We start from the raw sequence: 17,602 nt of genomic DNA on the forward strand, positions 1-17,602 counted from the left end.
GTCCCTTACAAGGGTAAAAAAATAATTGACTTAAGTTCACAAAAGTAGTTTAGACTGTTTTATTTCATGATTGTTTCTATAGTTGTTATACATTAATAACAGTTTTATACAGTAATTTTCAGTTTATTAGCAATTGTAACTTTATTAGCCAGCTGCTACTGCCGTTTACCAACCGATAAACTTCACAGTGTCACTTCCTGCCAGTTTCAGCTCAACAACAAGAAAGAACAAAAGTTTATTCGCGTAAATAATTCCAGACTCACCGATTATCGGACCAGCTTTAGGACATCCTGCATATCCGACGAACCCGCGATACTCTTACTTACCCAAGTTCGCTAAAAACATTTGTAGTTCCTTCTCGGCTACCGGTTTCTATCTGGTAAAGCCATAAACTACAGTTCCCAGACTGCATTGCGAGGCACGTCGGCTCATTATGGTTGCTAAGGTAACAGTCCAAACGAAAATGGACCCTTTAGAAGAAATGACAGAGGAATCCTTACGAGGTAGAATCGTTTGTAAAAGTGTTTTAAATCTCGTTTCTGTGATCAAAGTTTCTATAAATGTTCTTAGTTTACTTTAATTTACATTTGAGTAAAATATGCATTATTTGCCGCTAAAATTTAGGTGCTACATTAATTGAACAATTTAAAATTTTTTTGTTTATTAGGATTTTAACGTCATGTTTTACACTTTGGTCACATTCATGACAGGAACGGTAGTTACTCATTACACAAGATTATATCAAACACAGTCATGGACAATTTAGTGTCTCCAATTCACCTCACTTGCAGGTCTTTGGACTGTGGGAGGAAACCGGAGCACCCGGAGGAAACCCACGCAGACACGGGGAGAACATGCAAACTCCACACATAAAGGCCCCGGACCGCCCCATTTGGGGATCGAATTCAGGACCTTCTTCCATTTAGCCACCGTGCCGCCTGAACAACTTTAAATAAGGTGCTTTTAAAGAACCTTTGCTTGGACTAGATGTCAGTCTGGACAAGTAAATAATGGATAATGCAATAGCTTAAACCAGTAAAAACCAGTACTGGAAAATAGCAAGTCATAGACTAATGGTTAAAGTACTGGACTAATAATCAGAAGGTTGCTGGTTCAAACCCCACCACTACCTGGTTGCTGCTGTTGGGCCCTATTCTTTACTTCTTTATTCTTTAATTTAGGTAACGAAACAGAATATCTGGATTCTCCTGATAAAATAGATGAACCAGCAGATCCAAACCCTAAGAATGAGGCTGTGGACGAGCATGTGGAGCCCCAAGAAACTAACAGTAAAGGTCAGTTTTTATTCTAGTTATTTTTCTAATTTTCTTTATTTCATGTCATGAAGGATTTGACCCACAGTTGTTTTTATTTGTTAGTTTTGGAGTACACATCATCAGAAGCTGTTGATACAAATGAAAGTACCAAAGGAGGGGAAGAAGAGGAAAATCAGAAGAACAGAATCCCGGAAGATCTGTATTATGAGTATGAGGAGCTCTGCTCCAGAGCATTCACTACACCAGGTTCCAATATCCCACAGAATCTACTGCAGCTCTCGTATCCTTCATCAACAATTCTGATCCACTTTATTGATGTCAAATTTGCTGTAACTTCATCCACAGTGTGTAGATTACATATTAAAAGTGGCCCATAATGAAACTCGAAAACTGATTTTGTTGTTTTTAACAATCACTTTGCTAAACTAGCAATTAATAACCATGAGAAATAATCCTTGACCAGAAGCCAGGCATTCATTCGGATATGACTGCAGGAGACGGGCCAACCTGCAGCTACTGGACGAACGTACGCTGACGTTCGCGGCTGGAAATGTGCTAGTCCTCCTGGACATCCACACTAAAGAGCAGCGCTACATCCGTAGCTGCAGTGGAGTTGGCATCGGCACCATTATGGTACTCAACGATAGGCCTGAAATAATAAGCACTTATAGTGTAATATGGAGTAAGATAAGTAACATAAAATGCAGTAACATGATCACCCATATGTTGACTTTGTTTTTTTGTATTAAAAACGACTGGTGCTGGTTTATTTATTTCTCTCTGTGTCTGCTTTTAAAGCCTCATCCCAGTAGGAGATATTTTGCAGTGGCAGAGAAAGGCGAGCAGCCCAGCATAATCATTTATGAATACCCATCACTAAGGCCCTACCGCATCCTCAGGGGTAAAGTCTCATTAGTATTTATATTCTATTGGAAATGTATTATTATTGTTCTGTATGTCTGGTCACACAGCCCAGAAGAGACAGTTCTTTATGTTTTTATTAACATTTATGTTATTAATCAGTCAGCAGCATAGAAAAGAACATATTTAGGATAATCAAAAAGTTACATTTTTATGTCACTGTAAGTAAACATGACTTCAGACTCCTAATATAGTCATATTTATTATAAAGGAGGCACAGGTCATGCATACAGCTGTGTGGATTTTAACCGTGAGGGCACACTCCTGGCGAGCGTTGGCAGTGCCCCGGATTACATGCTGACCCTGTGGGACTGGAAACAGGAGCAGGTGATGCTGCGCTATAAAGCTTTTTCTCAGGATGTGTACCGGGTCACCTTCTCTCCTGATAACCCGGGACAGCTCACCTCCTCCGGCTCTGGCCACATCAAGTCAGTATTGATATGTTAATGAATATTATGGATGATGCAAATGTACATTCTCTAAACTCTAAACTAATTCGGTTTACAGGTTCTGGAAAATGGAAAACACTTTTACTGGCTTGAAGCTGCAAGGCATACTGGGAAGGTTTGGAAAAACAGCCCTGACAGACATAGAGGGATACGTGGAACTTCCAGATGGCAAAGTGTGTAATAACCACATGTAATAACCACATATTGTTTCTGATACACCCTCTCATTCCTACTGCGCCTTGTTTTCTCTGTATTTCAGGTGGTCTCGGGTTCAGAGTGGGGGAACATGCTGCTGTGGGACGGGGGTTTGATAAAGGTTGAGATCTGCCGGAAAGAGGGTCGAACCTGTCACGCCGGACCGATCCAGCAGTTTGCTTTGGACGAAGGAGAGCTGATGACCGTTGGTGCAGATGGTGCAGTCAGGGTAAGTCAATCAGCGCAAGCTGCTGTTGGGTCTGGTCAAGCGCTCAGTGGAAACAACTTGCATTGAAGTGTGTCTGAGGGACACAAGGCTGGACGGAATTTACATCCTTGCTTATACTGTATGTAGTGGTGGAGGAATACACACAGCATAGTGTGATCCTCTGTATGTTTTTGTACAAACCCCAGCTGACTGAATTAAGCAGTTGGCAGCTATTTGATGAGGCATGTGCCACCATTCAGCCCTTTATGGTAAACAAAACTAAAAAATGACCAAATTAAGAGAAAAGGAGGAAAATAATAACTGGAGTAATTGACTGTGTTTTAGCAATAAAGCTTGAATAGTTGACTTATACACTCGACTACTGTGTATAGCAGTTTAGAAAACACACGTTTAATGTTGTAATCGCCTCTTCCTCTCTGTACTGTTACAGTGTTGGGACTTTGAGAGCATCGATACAGCAGATTGTGTAGATGACAGCGGCCTGTTTGAGCTCGAGCCAATGAATGAGCTGATAATCAGCCGCAACGTGAGCCTCTCCTCCATGGTCAGGAGCTCCATCCCCGACTCTACCATCTGGTATGCACAGGTAAGCATACATTTAAATGCTCTTGATTGCCATTGGGTACATACAGTACAAGAACTCATTACCAGTATGAATGGTTTTGGCTTATTGCTGCAATTCCTGCATCGTCTGTCCCCAGGAATATACCAAACACAGACCTCTGTTAACTCATGTACATATAAGGGAAAAGCCAAAAAATGGGTCACAGAGAAAAATAATAATAATTAAATAAACAAATTTTAACAGGCACATCAAAAAAAAAAACTTGTGGAGGCTTTATGTTACCTTGAGGTCACCTTGTAAACCACAGTTTAATGGCAAATGGCATTTGGCAGCTATCATGTTGGCACTACTGAGCCCATATTCTAATCAATGTTACTGCAAGTAAATAACATGTCTGACGTTCTGTGTGTAATTATGTAGGATTCTAATGGAGGAATCTGGAAACTGGACCTGTCGTTCTCTAATATTGTGAGTTCCACAAGCCCTCCTGTCCCAACCAAGTGGCTAAGCGTTCTAAGTACCGTATGTTGACTGCAGTCGTACCGTATTGAATGTGTGTGTTTGTGTGTCTGTACAGACTCAGGATCCTGAGTGTCTGTTCTCCTTCCATGCCGGTGCCATCGAGGGAATGGACGTGTCTGGGAGCAGTCACCTGATGGCCACTACCTCACTGGACTGTAAGAGCTATCGCACCTATATTGTAACAAAGACCACGTAAAATTATAGCAAATATGGGCCAGAGGAGCTGCTTTAAAGTTGTGAAACGTCAATATATAAACTATTGAATAGTCTTGAATTACAGACCTGTAAATGAGAACATGCAAAGTTGATCCTGCTGCACCTACATTCACTCTGTCTTCAGGTTCTGTCAGGATTTTTGACTTCCTCTCCAAGAAAGAGCTCACAGTCAGCTGCTACAAACAAGGTGGAACCTGCCTCACCTGGGCGCCTTGTGTGGTACGGGCACTTGTGTGGCAGAAGTCCCAAAACCCTAGAAAATCTCTTGATACTATTTATCTGGAGTTTCTGTATGGAATGTCAGATTGTGTCTCTGTCTGCTGTACTTACTCTCTGTAGGTGGATAAAGGTGAGGGTCTCCTGGCGGTGGGTTTTGAGGACGGCGTGGTGCGTCTGTTAGAGCTTTATAATCCTAAAAGTTTGCGTCTGGTGGCTGGGCGCGGTCGTGCTGAAGACGCTGAGCTCAGACTCAAACAGGCCTTCAAACCCCACAATGCACCTGTCAAAGCCATCTCCTATGATCCCAATGGACAGATTTTGGCTACTGGGGTATGAGCTGTTTTTATGCTTATGTGAATCATGAATTCTGTAGTTGAATTAAAAGGTTTTGGGATTTTAGTGATTTTTACTGTTACTGAATAATTAGAACTGTACATTTGTGTCCACTTTCAAGTGAGCAAGTTTCGTTACATGCCTATACGCACCACAAGATTTATAATATTATTTGCTTGTTTTTAATCTTTTAGTTTTGTTTCTGTGTATGCTTAAAAAACCTAGATTTAATTTATAAAGACGTGTGTGTTCCAGTCAATCATTCACAGAATCAGAACAGTTGCAGAAATGCTAAGACTCTTAAAAGTTGTAACTTCAACTTTTGACTTTATGTGCATGTTCTATCTGGACAGAGTGTGGACTGCACCGTGTTCTTCTTCGCAGTCGGGGACAGGTATGAGCCCATCGGATTCGTAACAGTACCAGGGCCAGTGCAGGGTCTCCAGTGGGCCCCTCCATCACAAGTGAGTGAGAAGCTTTCAGTCATGATCTATGGATTTTAAATGCTAATACTGTGTATTAATAACGTTTTTCTGTAGCAGCAGTAAATAAATGTATATAATTATTGACAAGCTACAGTGTTATATAGAAGTCAGTATAGAAAAATGATCAGCTTTTACTTAATTCATTAATCATTTTGCCAAACGTTGTCCTGCTTTTGTCCTAATCCTCATTTCCTTTTTATTGTAATTGTTTTTTCTAACGACACGTCCCACTTTTAGAGCAATTTTTAGAGATGTTGCACATTTATGCATTTGATTCTATAATGAACTCGTTTTTTGTAATGAGTGGTCAGGAATTAGTGTGTGTGTGTGTGTTTACAGGAAAGACACAGTGTGTTGGTGACGTGTCAGACAGGCCATGTGGTGGAGGTTCTGGCTCCTGACCCGACTGGTGTGAATGCAGGCAGCACCTACCAGCTCCAAAACCTTCCCATCAGACACTTCTGCTTCTACAGCATCAAATCACGCATTAAGGTCAGAAAGTGGATGCGTTTCATTTCTTCTGACTGTAATTCAGTTTGGCCTGCTAGCATTACAGACAGAAACAGAACCAATGTACATACATGTACAATATAGACACAGCAACGTGTACCATATAAATAGGGCTAGTTTGACTAGAACTATAAGACTTATGCTCCCCATCACCATAGACTGCTGTAGAAAAATAGTAATGATTAAAAATCAATGCATTTGGGTGGTACTGGGTGTTTGGTAAAGCTCCTCTATAGTTTTTGATGTGTGTGTGTGTGTGTGTGTGTGTGTGTGTCGTACAGAGGGATGCAGAAATCAGACGCAGGCAGGCAGTAAAGGAGAAGAAGAAGCAGGAGCGAGAAGCCAGGCTGCAGAAGATAAGAGAGCAGGAGCGAGAGCCCACGGAGGAAGAACTGCAGGAGGAAGAGGAGGAGGAGGAGGAGAAGCTGCCACCCATCTTCATCCCGGATCCTCCCAGTCCTCTACACTACGCCTTTTACTCCAGTCAGCCTGGAGCCTTCTGGCTCTCTGTGGTACACACACACACACACACACACACTTCACCTCAACAATGATTTACACTGTGCACCAAAAGTATGTGGACACCCCTATTATTTAGTTCTGGTTTTACAAACGCATGAATTACTACATGTTCAATAATATGAAGTAAATATTTTGCTTCTAACTTTGTGGCACAGTTTGGGGAAGGTCCTTTCCAGCACCAGCATGTCTCTTTTTCCTCTCTCAATCTCTATTTCTCTCATTTTCTCTTCTTAGTTACTTTCTCTTTCTGTCTTCTTCTCTCCTCTCTCACTTTCTGTCTCATTCTCTCTCCTCTCTCACTTTCTCTTTCTGTCTCGTTCTCTCTCCTCTCTCACGTTCTCTTTCTTTCTCATTCTCTCTCCTCTCTCACTTTCTCTTTCTGTCTCATTCTCTCCTCTCTCACTTTCTCTTTCTGTCTCATTCTCTCTCCTCTCTCACTTTCTCTTTCTGTCTCATTCTCTCTCCTCTCTTACTTTCTCTTTCTGTCTCGTTCTCTTTCCTTACTTACTTTTTCCTTTCTTTCTGCTTTTACTTTATCCTTCCGTCTCTTTTCTCACGCTCTCCTTCTCTCTGTGTATCAGGGAGGATATGATTCGGGTTATCTGTACCACTGTAAGTTTTCGGAGGCAGAGATCTCGGTCCCTTCAGAAAGGAGAGACGAGCCTTTCGCCTACATCCCTGTTCAGCACACAGATCACAACCCTGTAATCACAGTTTACTTCAGGTAACACACACACACACACACACATACATATTAATACTCAATGCATATATTTGTACACATATGTGTGTGTGTCCTGTGTACATATTTTTTCTGTTCTTGTCCTGTATCAGCTCAGCAAGGAAGCTGATGCTGTGTGGCATGCAGGACGGCAGTATCCAGGTGTATCCTTTGGAATCAGAAGACCCTCACCCGGGCACAATGCAGGACTACTGCGCACTCGGTGCCCACGATAACCAGCGTGGGCACGTCCAGCACCTCCGCGTCAGCCACGATGCCAGCTATGTGCTTAGCGCCGGGGCAGACGGTAACATCTTTTCATTTAAGCTACTGGAGCGGGAGGAGATGGAGGAGGCACTGCGGACGATACGCGCCAAAGTGCCCTCGCCACGTTACGAGCTCGACACGGAGCCAGCAGCCCGGGATATAGAGGACCCTGCTGCATACAGGTCAGTGTGGATGATGATATGTAAAATTATTACTTTTTAAAATGATATAGATATAGAATGCTTGAGGTCCTGCATTATTTGCAGTCACACACTCCATCCCATGTTCCATTGCGTAGGTATGGGAGTATTTACCAATTCATGTGTGCATTTTGTCAATAGTTCTTATTTCCATGTCCATTAGGGGTATTCTCCAGGTATTTAGTTTTGTATGTGTGTGTATATGTGTGTGTTTGTGTGTGCAGTATAGAGACGGCTAAGCAGAAGCTGGAATCGGACCGGATGCTTCGGGAGGCTGAGGTACGCAAGCAGGAGCGGCGGAAGACGCTTGCTGAACTGCGAAGTCGTTTCCAAGTGGTGCTGCAGGAAAACGAGAGTCTGCCAGAACATGTTCGCCTGCAGCGCACGGTACATGCAGTTTACAACATCGACATCCAATATTTTAAATAAAATAAGATAAAAAACTTAACAATGTATTTTTGTACAAAGAAGCATGTGTTCCAGTCATTAAGTCACAAAATATTCCCAAACACTTGGGGGTTATGTGTGAATGGAACTGAAAGCTGTGATCTATCATAAAGAAGTGTGTGTGTGTGGTTAGGAGTTGGAGTTGGACCATCGGTTCCGAGAGGATGCAGAAAGAATGACCGCTGAGAAAGTAGAAGAGGTGAGGAAAGAATTGGCCTGGGAGGAAGAGAAACACCGTATTGGTCTCCGTAAGCTTCAGGCGAGGTGCTTTACATTTATTTTTCCCACTTAATTGAAATAAAATAGAAAATTTTAAAGCCCATGAGGACCCCATCATCCCTATTTTTATGTTGTATGTAGGTTTCGGGATGCAGTCGTGTGTGATACAGTGATGGTGGTCGCTATTGAAAGCGATCATAAAGTTTCCACCTACAGACTTCTGGCTCTGTCCAGTAAGTTCCATCAACTGAAGGATCAGAGTCAAGCAGCACAGGAGTCCGGCAGTGGTGTTCAGGAGCCGTCACTCTTTAAAGAACCGAAGGATCCTCTTACTGATGTCAGGACAGGTCAGATATCCTGCTACAAGAAGAAAGTGTACTTTTTTAAACATTTTATTTATGCTTTTTCTCACGATTTATTGCAGCCAATTAGTCTTCCCCTGCTGGGGATTCCGAGGGGGGTACATTCGCCTGCTTCATGCCCCTTCCAACGTGTGCGCAGCCCCTCTACCCCCCTTTTTTGTCACATTCGTCTTCATATTTTAATGTACAAGAAGTACAAGCTAGTTATTCGGCTTCTGAACTGTTTAAAATACACTTAAGGCCCACGTGGAAGTCAAGGTCTGACTCCAGTTAGGACTGAATGTGCTTTGACATGTAAGCTCATATTGTGTGCTGTGTGTGTGTGTGTGTGTTTTCAGCAGGACAGGGGGTTTTGCCATCACCAGCAGTCTTGCAGCCTCGGTTGGCACATGCGAAGGGCGGCAAACTAGCCAGCAGGCAGGCAGAGAAACTCCGAAAGGCAGCTGAGAAAGCAGAGAAAGCTCGAGCCAAAATAGAGAAGAGGAAGAGAGAGTGGGCCGAACTGTGAGTCCTTACCCTTACATAGTCTGGAGACTATCTCTATTCTTGTCTAGAGACCAATCAGACTCTCTCCACTCTCAGCTATGCTGCCAAACCCAGCGAGGACTGTGAGGACCAGGAGGACGTGCGTGCCATCCAGCTGGCCCGGGAGAACGTCGGTGACTTTAAATTAAAGACCGCGAAGGACTTCACCGTGCCGGAGCATCTGAGGAGCAACGTGGAAAAGAAGACGGCTCAGCTAGTTCAGCTAGAAGAGCAGGTTAGCACGCACCGAAGCGCTTATGTGTCCTTCATTAGTCCATGGGTCTGTCCGAAAACCTAGTGATCTCTCTACATAAATGCATTTCACGTCATACTACATGCGCTCCCGAGAAAACGGCATGTCTAAATTCTTTAGATTCTTAGATTCAGTACACGGAGGGAGACGTTAGAATCCTCTCTACTTAGGCTGCCTAGGTAGGAAGTAGGCAGCAAGGCGGCTCACTAGGTTTTTGGACAGACCCAATGTTTATATAATGTATAAACTGTAAATAAGGTCAATGTAAAATGATGTGAATGGAAATGTTGAAAATGTTTAATGTTTTCATTGTACTGTTTGTGGCTTTGTGTAACTAGTGTGGTTACACTTGCCCTGTTTATATGGGCACAGAGAAGTCACTAATGAAGAATTAGGAGGCCACGCCATAATTCAATAACATTATGAAACATTCTAAACCCTTAAATCTTGACCAAAAAAGAACAGTTTGTGACGAACACGTCCCCTAAATCTCATGTAACCCTTTGATCTCAGCGCTGTACCTTTTTATCTTGATGGTTTTATTGTGTGGTTGTGTTCTTCTGCTCACACTGTTGCAGATCTACCAGAAGAAAAGTCACATGAACGCACGTGTGCTCGCCCTGCGTGACTCCAAGTCGGCCCTCATCACCCAGCTTCACTCTCACATGCGGCAGCTGGTGACCCTTCAGGAGCGTCTACCCCCGGAAAAGCGTCGCCCCTTGCCGACCGTGCCCACCCTGGCCCCTGAGGAGACGCCTGAGAAAAAGTTACGGTACGACCCCCCCACCCTACAGCGTTACGCCGCCATCCGGGCCAAAATGATGCCCGCCGGTCAGTATGACGAACACGAGGAGGCGCCGGACCTGCTGAGGCTGGTGCAGCAGGAGAGCGAGGAGGATAAACGTGATGAGGAGGAACGTGCACCCTGCGGTGACAGTTCGGAGAACGGAACACACACACCGGAGCCGCTGAGTGAGCTGGAGCAGGAGATTAAAGAGGTGGAGGAGATTCGTAACCTCCACCTGCAGGACTCACTGCTGAAGCAGGTGTGTGTAGAAACAGAATGATTAATCTAAAGGGCGACTAGGTGGCGCAGTGGGATAATCCACTAGCACACCAGCGCCGAGATTCTAAGCTCCCGGGTTCTAATCTCTTAGTCTTTCTGTCTCTTTCTCTTACGTTTGCATCTCTCTCTCTCTCTCTGTCTGTCTGATGGAGATGGAGGAGTCTGTGTGGCGTTTCGATGCCGAGCTGCATATCCTGCGCCATGACAAGCAGGTCCTGGACGTCCACATGAAGCTGGCTGACCTCAAGCACGTCACCCTGTTTGAGGAGCTCTTGCTGCTGAAGGAGTTTGAGAAGAGAGAGAACAGTCTGATGGAGAGACTCAACACTCACCAGCAGGAAGAGAGAGAGCTCAAAGTGAGACGGCGGGTCGTGTGTTCTATCAGTTTCACTAATCCAGATCAGCTGTATTTATGTGTGTGTGTGTGTGTGTGTGTAGTTGAAGCTGGAGGAGTGTAAGCAGCAGTTGGAGATGAAGAGGAGAGAAATATCTCAACTGGATGAGAGAGAGAAAGCTCTAGGCGCCACCTTCCAGGCTTCACTCGGGGAAAACAACAAGTTTGCAGATTTTCTCACTAGAGTTTTTAAAAAGAAGATCAAACGAGTGAAAAAGAAAGAATCGCCCGAAGCTGACGGTGAGGGGGGTTTATTGGGGGGTTTTGTGAATGCATGAATGTTTTGGGTTGAGCGTGTAGCCACTGATGCAGCGCTGCTTTCACATCATCATCACATGAAAATCTTCTCCCTCTTAAAACTTCTCTGAGCGTCCAAAAAGGTGGAAATCAGATGGAGCTAAATCCGGACTATATGCGTCTCTCAGTCTCTCAGACACGACCGATTACTCCTCCTCCCGCCCTCTAATCTTTGTTTCTTTGTCTTGTAACAGTGGAAGCAGAAAACAGTGCCTCAGACTCAGATGAGGAGTCAGACTGGGAGGACGATGAGGACGATGAAGAATCAGATAATGGTGCCGGAGCTTTTGATGATACCGTGTGTCCACCTAGTAAGTTGGACCATATTTGGAGCACATAGTCTCATAGTCCTTTTTCTACTGATAAGCTGCTGGTGTGTATTTTGAAACCTTTGCTTTTTTCACTGTAATGAAGCCAATTGTTTATGCCAGCTTGTGTTCAGACCAGGAACTGGCGGCGGTGTTACTTTGTCATATTAAAAACAACTTTAGCATCACAACTTTGTACATGATCGATTTAAGCATTATGTATATAATATAATATAATATAATATTATGGATCACTTGTCTGAGGCGGAGGTGTGTGTGTGTGTGTAAGACTGTGATCCAGAGCTGTTCGAGAACACTGTGAGGTTGAGAGAGTATCGTCTCGATGTGGAGGAGCTGCTGGTGGAGGAGAAGAAGAGCGCAGACAACCTGAAGAAAGAGTGCGACTCATTAGCCAAGAAAGTGAGAGAACTCGTCCTCATCTCGTTTGCTGTATCTACTGTAGAGTAGTGCTGTGAATCTCAGTGCATGATCAGCTGCACCCTGCCTCAAACACACAATCAAAAGATTTCATCAAATCAATCAAATCAAGGTTTATTTGTCACATACACAGACATACACAGTACAACTGGCAGTGAAATGGTTTTGTGACTGCTCAGCCACTTTTACACAGATACAGAACTGACAAAAAATATCACTACACAATAGCAATTTAAAGTAGAAAAAGAACTGAACATATTAATGTGCAACATAATGCTGTGAAAGTTGTGATTATTATGTTGTGTCTATATATATATATATATATATATATATATATACCTATGTTGTGTCTATGTCTATATATATATATATACCTTTAAGGAATTAAGTTACAGTTTATACTACAAACAGGGGGGCACGGTGGGTAGCACTGTCGCCTCACAGCAAGAAGGTCCTGGGTTTGATCCCCAGGTGGGGCAATCTGGGTCCTTTCTGTGTGTGTTCTCCCCGTGTCTGTGTGGGTTTCCTCCGAGAGATATTTATATACACACATTTGAACATTATATATATATATATATATATATATATATATATATATATATATATATATATATATATATATATATATATACACCTTTACACCTTTAAGGAATTAAGTTACATTTTAAACTACAAACATATTAATGTGCAACATAATGCTGTGAAAGTCGTGATTATTTTGTAAAAATGTACATACAATTACATTATATTCGTGTGTGTCTGTGTGTGTGTGTGTGTGTGTGTGTGTGTGTGTGTGTTTTCCTCCTTTAGGAAAAGATTGTGCAGTGCAGTCTTAAAGCAGCAGAGAGCGACCTGGAGCTCTTCAACAGAGAGAAGCAGCAGAAACTCAATGAGCTGGATGTGGTGGTCCCACTCAGACTTCATCAGGTGTGTGGGTGTGTGCGTGTGTGTGTGTGTGTGTGGGTAGGTGTGTGTGTGTGTGGGTGTGTGTGTGTGTGGTAGCTATATTATTTTTTATAATGTATATAAGCTTTTAGTCTGTTTCTCTTTAACAAGCTTCTTGCTGATTATTACTAGATCCTACTTTCTTCACAACTCTCTGGATGGAATTAGGGTCTGGTACCTTGTATACTGATCCTAGGCCCTTCTTATATTTCTCTTTGACTAGATCGAGTATTTGAATAACGGCTTGGTGCCAGCTAAGATGGGTGCAGCACTGGTCCTAAACATGGCGTCCCTAAACCGCCTGGGCGAGCGCATTAAGGAGCTGCAGCAGGAGAAGAACGAGCAGAGGGAGCTGTACAAACAATCACGCCAACAGCACGTCCAGCTCAGCAATGACCTCACCAACATGGAGGCCAGGATTCAGGGTCCGACTCGCTTATCCCATTTCAGTGTGTGAGTGGTGCTGTGTCAGTAGCTCTTGATGAAGTTGTGTCTGTGTTGTGTGTCGTGCCTGGGTACAGAGTTGGACGAACGCTGTAAACAGCTGATGGTGATGAAGTTCGGGAAGCTGGTGGATCTTGAGTCACTGCAGACTCTGAGCGGCAGTAGGACTCTGGAGGAGATGAGGCATGAGGGTCAAGTACGGGAGAACGAGCACGCTCGGGAGCTGAGGGTCTGGCAGGTACACACTTAAAGCACATGGGTGCATATTGGAGCCCTACTGATGACACACTTATTCATTTGTGCATACTTACTGTAAATGGTGCAAGTGTCAGTAAAGACATGCATTCCATTGGTTGTTGCTCATAATAAGACAGGTGTTGATCATTTGGTGTTGAGTAATTCAATCTAACTCCAATGAAATGTAAATAAATATAACCAGTTCACAATAGTACTATCATTCAAGAATAAATGTGCTGTTTAGGGCCGGGGGAACGTCGTTCTTGGTTGCTATTAAAGATGTGAGTGTGTGTGTGTGTGTGTGTGGTTTAGGAGAGGGTGGCTGCTGCCAAGCTGGAGGTGACCAAAGTGACCAGAGAGCAAACGGAGCGGCTGCTCGTCATCAACAGCCTGCTAACCGAGCAGAAGCTGCTGGAGGAAAAGCTCAACACCAGGCAGAAGAAAATGGTAATGAATGTGTGCGAGCAAAGCACAGATGTGAAATCGTGTGTCATTTAATTTAAAGTGTGTATGTGTGTGTGTGTGTGTGTGTGTGTCAGGTCTCTCAGTTCCCTGGTCGACAGCAGACTGATAAAGACGAACACCGAAGGCTGCAACAGCTCGTTCACAACCAGGCCGTGAAAATCGAGTCTCATCGGCAGGAGATCGGCAAACTGTCTCGCAAAGGCGGTCACGTGGAGCCACCAGGCGAGCCCTGCCTGCCACCCAAGCCAACGCACGCACCCCACAGGCATACACACACCCACTATAGCTTGGGCCATAGACGCAACACTCACGTTGTAGAGTAGATTACATCGCCTCACGTCTCACACAACTGTTTACATTTCAGTTTGGAACACAAATCCCAGTTCCAAGACAAATACACCCACGATTCCCTTGAATAATTATACATGCATTCCTACAATTACTTTAGTGAGCGTGACGTCTTTAACTACAGCACATTCCTGGATCAGCATTGACTTTTATTATTCTCTCCTCTTATTGTTGTTAGTTAAATGTGGTGTCCTTTACAGCAGGGTTTTTCAAAAGCTGAAAATGGGTCGCACAGAGAGAAAAATATTAATAATATAATAATAAACTTGTATGCGGACGCCCTTTTGTGGAGGCTTTACGTTACAAACCACAGAGGGACCAGATTGCACAGGGTGTCCCTAAAGTCTGGACACATAGGAAATATCACTAACTTTAACAAACTATATGTTTACTAAAATACACACACGTACATATTGCATCACAAATAGTGAAGATTGTTATTGATGTTATTGATAGATTAATATTCTAATTAAATAAAATTGATTGATAATATGCATTTTGAAAAACCCTGCTTTACAGAGACCCGTCTCACTTATTGATTTTCCCTCTGAAGATGAGGGAGATCTATGGTTCTAAGTGAGAGCCCTTGAGTTTACTCAGCCTGCACAAAGAGCCGCCAGTCAATCACAAGCGCTAAATATTAAACATAAACAAATCAACTGTGTGCTTTTATAAAATGCCTCCGAATTACGACACAAATTGGTGAGTTCGGGTCACCAGGGAAACTCGCCCTGTTGAGTGGAGGATCGGCTGAATAGGGGATTAACCCCATCCCACTGGCTCTAAATGTGGCCCCCTGCCAGGAGCCAAGAGCCCATTCCCATGTGCTGGCCTTTAATTCGGCTATTCAAGAGTCAATAGGCAGCTTCTCTTTAACAGACGCACTCGGTGTTGTACTACCAGCTTTATGGGTATTTCTATGTGCTGTGTTCTATGAAACTAAGCAATGAGGCGACTAGACCTAAAACTAATGCTAACCTTAATCCAGCAAGAGTAATATGGGTCAGCCTAGCCCACGCAAAACTAAATAAACCCGAACACAACTAGGGCTACTGACCATGACTAGACAAAATGAACACAATAGACATAAGGGTTTGGTCAGTGCCAGGGTTTTCAGAGAAAGATAATAATAATAATAAACAGATTTTAACAGGGATATAAAGTTAACCTTGAGAATTAGATGCATTTTTGTGTTGTCTGGGTTGCTTGAAAAATAGTTTGGAAAAACCCTGGTCCATGCCAAGGCCCGCCTAAAGGTTACGCAAACTTACAAAACCGTTTGGCTTGGCTGTGTTTTCATAGCATTCTGTATTCATGATATTTATACGTCTTGTCCCGCCCCTGCTCTGTTTCACTTAGTGCAGATGCCCTGTAGTGCTGGCACAGTGTCGACCCTCAGTGCTCAGTGGGTCCTGACCAGTTCAAACAACGGTCTTCAATAACACTTCAGTTTGTTTGATTGACTGGAAAAAAATCCTAAAGAACACAACACAAGTGTAAAGGATGATCAAGTCCCACATTTGCTTACAATTAATTTTCAATGTAATTTGTCTATTTTTACACCTGTCTGCAGTGGCGTCTCACATTAACAGCTCATGATCCCAGTGCTGCCAGTATAGCATTGCCAAGCTGTGCCTTAAACAAATACCAGCACTGAACTACAGGGCTGTACCACCCCGACTCAGTCTGTTAAAATAAGGAATTGTTTCGTAACAATACATACTGGGAAGTTTTGTGGTACCCATGCATGATCAGACCCACCCAACTATGCTGGTAATGTTTAACCACACATTCTTTCACCTGACAAAATAAAGCTTCATTTACAAATACCTCTAACTGGCGTTTGCCTCAAACTGTTTTGCAAAAACCGTCTACATGAATGTTTATTGATGGAATACGTACACTACAGGTGCAGCGGGATCTGGGAGGACTGGTTCAATCAAGGATACACTGTGCAGGCCTAGTAAAAGAGCTAAATATCATCCCATACACATTTAAAATACCGACTTTTTCACAATTTTTCTCCATAAGAGCTGTTTCATTCAACTTCCTCAGTTTGTGGTTACTATATGAAAGCATTTTGCTTGTTGTGAAACACTTTCTCCTTGTTTGTTTCATTCAAACTTTGCTCATATGCTGCTCCTCATCACCGTGTACCCTCGTTCATTCACACAGACTTAAACACACACTCATTGAAACACAACAAGCAGCTCATTGTGAGGGGGAGCTCAGCTTTTCTTAAAAATGGCCCCCACTTTATGAAGGACCATATAATCAGACCTCCTCCCTCTTGCTCTCTCTCTCTCTCTGTTGGAACCCTCTCCACTTGATTGCAATTGAGCATTGTAAACAAATACTCATGAAGAGTGGACACTGACCTGATGAACTGCACTTAGGGCAACTCTGACCTTTTGTTGTCAGTATTTCAGAGTAGACATGATATAACTTCACTGATAAGGTTAGACTGTTATTAATATTCCACACACTTTGACACAACTTCAGTGTCATTATGTTTGTGTCCCAGCACAGCAGCAATAATATCTTACCTCTATTTTAAGCCTTTATGTCTTAAATTTCAGGTAGCCAGTGCAACAATTAAAGGCAAACTCTGTCACAGCATTGATAAGTAGCTCTATGTTAGTATGTGCATTTGGAACTGTTTACGCTGTTTCAGAATCAGGGAAAGACTTTTAACAAGGCAGACGTGCTGCAGTCTATTCATCTTACTGGTGTGAAATGCAAAAACTCTGGTTTGCTGCAGTTTTCGGGCTATGAATACAGGTGGGTTATGAAGACAGGTGGGTTATGAATAGAGCTGGGTTATGAAAACAGGTGGGTTAGTTAGTTTTAAATTGGACATTCGCCTGACGTTCGAATTTCTTTCGTCTCGTTCTCGGCTAACATACATCCAAAAATGACAACAACTGCATGAACTGACTCTGCAGTAAACAATGAACAAACTGCAATCAAATATATGATATTATTTAAGTAGGGTAACCATATTTTGTTTTTGGATTTTTTTTTTACAAAAGAGGACACTTGGTCCAAGGAGGGGAGGGGGGATTTCATGTCATTGGTGGAACCAGGGCAATGTGAATGGGGTAAAGGTTAAATATTTGACAAATGCCTCAATAATCATGCAACTATTGTATGTGGGTATGTTACTGAACTGTAATAAATAAACAGCTACTCTTTAACAAGACAATTAACAAATGACTTTATG

At 43.0% G+C, this 17,602-nt stretch overlaps 1 protein-coding gene across 2 annotated transcripts; it reads left to right on the top strand.

Annotated features, from left to right (window-relative positions):
- The first annotated feature begins 471 nt into the window (after nucleotides 1–471).
- On the top strand, nucleotides 472–16,215 carry LOC134301127 (cilia- and flagella-associated protein 44). 2 transcript variants are annotated; one of them, XM_062985695.1, is made up of 33 exons: nucleotides 472–503; nucleotides 1,182–1,295; nucleotides 1,380–1,557; nucleotides 1,748–1,910; nucleotides 2,076–2,178; nucleotides 2,410–2,626; nucleotides 2,706–2,820; nucleotides 2,907–3,071; nucleotides 3,502–3,657; nucleotides 4,057–4,104; nucleotides 4,214–4,313; nucleotides 4,499–4,593; nucleotides 4,714–4,923; nucleotides 5,280–5,390; nucleotides 5,751–5,903; nucleotides 6,203–6,433; nucleotides 7,025–7,167; nucleotides 7,278–7,613; nucleotides 7,856–8,018; nucleotides 8,212–8,342; nucleotides 8,439–8,644; nucleotides 8,998–9,163; nucleotides 9,242–9,419; nucleotides 10,016–10,483; nucleotides 10,656–10,859; nucleotides 10,942–11,137; nucleotides 11,389–11,505; nucleotides 11,792–11,922; nucleotides 12,751–12,867; nucleotides 13,109–13,310; nucleotides 13,407–13,567; nucleotides 13,879–14,013; nucleotides 14,106–16,215. In XM_062985695.1, the coding sequence occupies exons 1-33, from the start codon at nucleotides 482–484 to the stop codon at nucleotides 14,352–14,354; spliced, it is 5,484 nt and encodes a 1,827-aa protein (XP_062841765.1). In that variant the 5' UTR covers nucleotides 472–481; the 3' UTR covers nucleotides 14,355–16,215. The 2 variants fall into 2 exon arrangements, with proteins under 2 accessions (XP_062841765.1, XP_062841766.1); XM_062985696.1 differs by having other exon boundaries at nucleotides 9,001–9,163.
- The last annotated feature ends 1,387 nt before the right edge of the window (nucleotides 16,216–17,602 follow it).

This window comes from Trichomycterus rosablanca, chromosome 23 (assembly GCF_030014385.1).
Source record: "Trichomycterus rosablanca isolate fTriRos1 chromosome 23, fTriRos1.hap1, whole genome shotgun sequence".
NCBI lineage: Eukaryota > Metazoa > Chordata > Actinopteri > Siluriformes > Trichomycteridae > Trichomycterus > Trichomycterus rosablanca.

Bases quoted from the DNA above. Each gene is read 5' to 3' on its own strand.
- LOC134301127 (XM_062985695.1), top strand. From the start codon at position 482: ATGACAGAGGAATCCTTACGAG. The intron at 4,594-4,713 runs GTACGGGCACTT...TACTCTCTGTAG, and splicing joins TCACCTGGGCGCCTTGTGTG to GTGGATAAAGGTGAGGGTCT. The intron at 9,420-10,015 runs GTTAGCACGCAC...ACACTGTTGCAG, and splicing joins TAGTTCAGCTAGAAGAGCAG to ATCTACCAGAAGAAAAGTCA.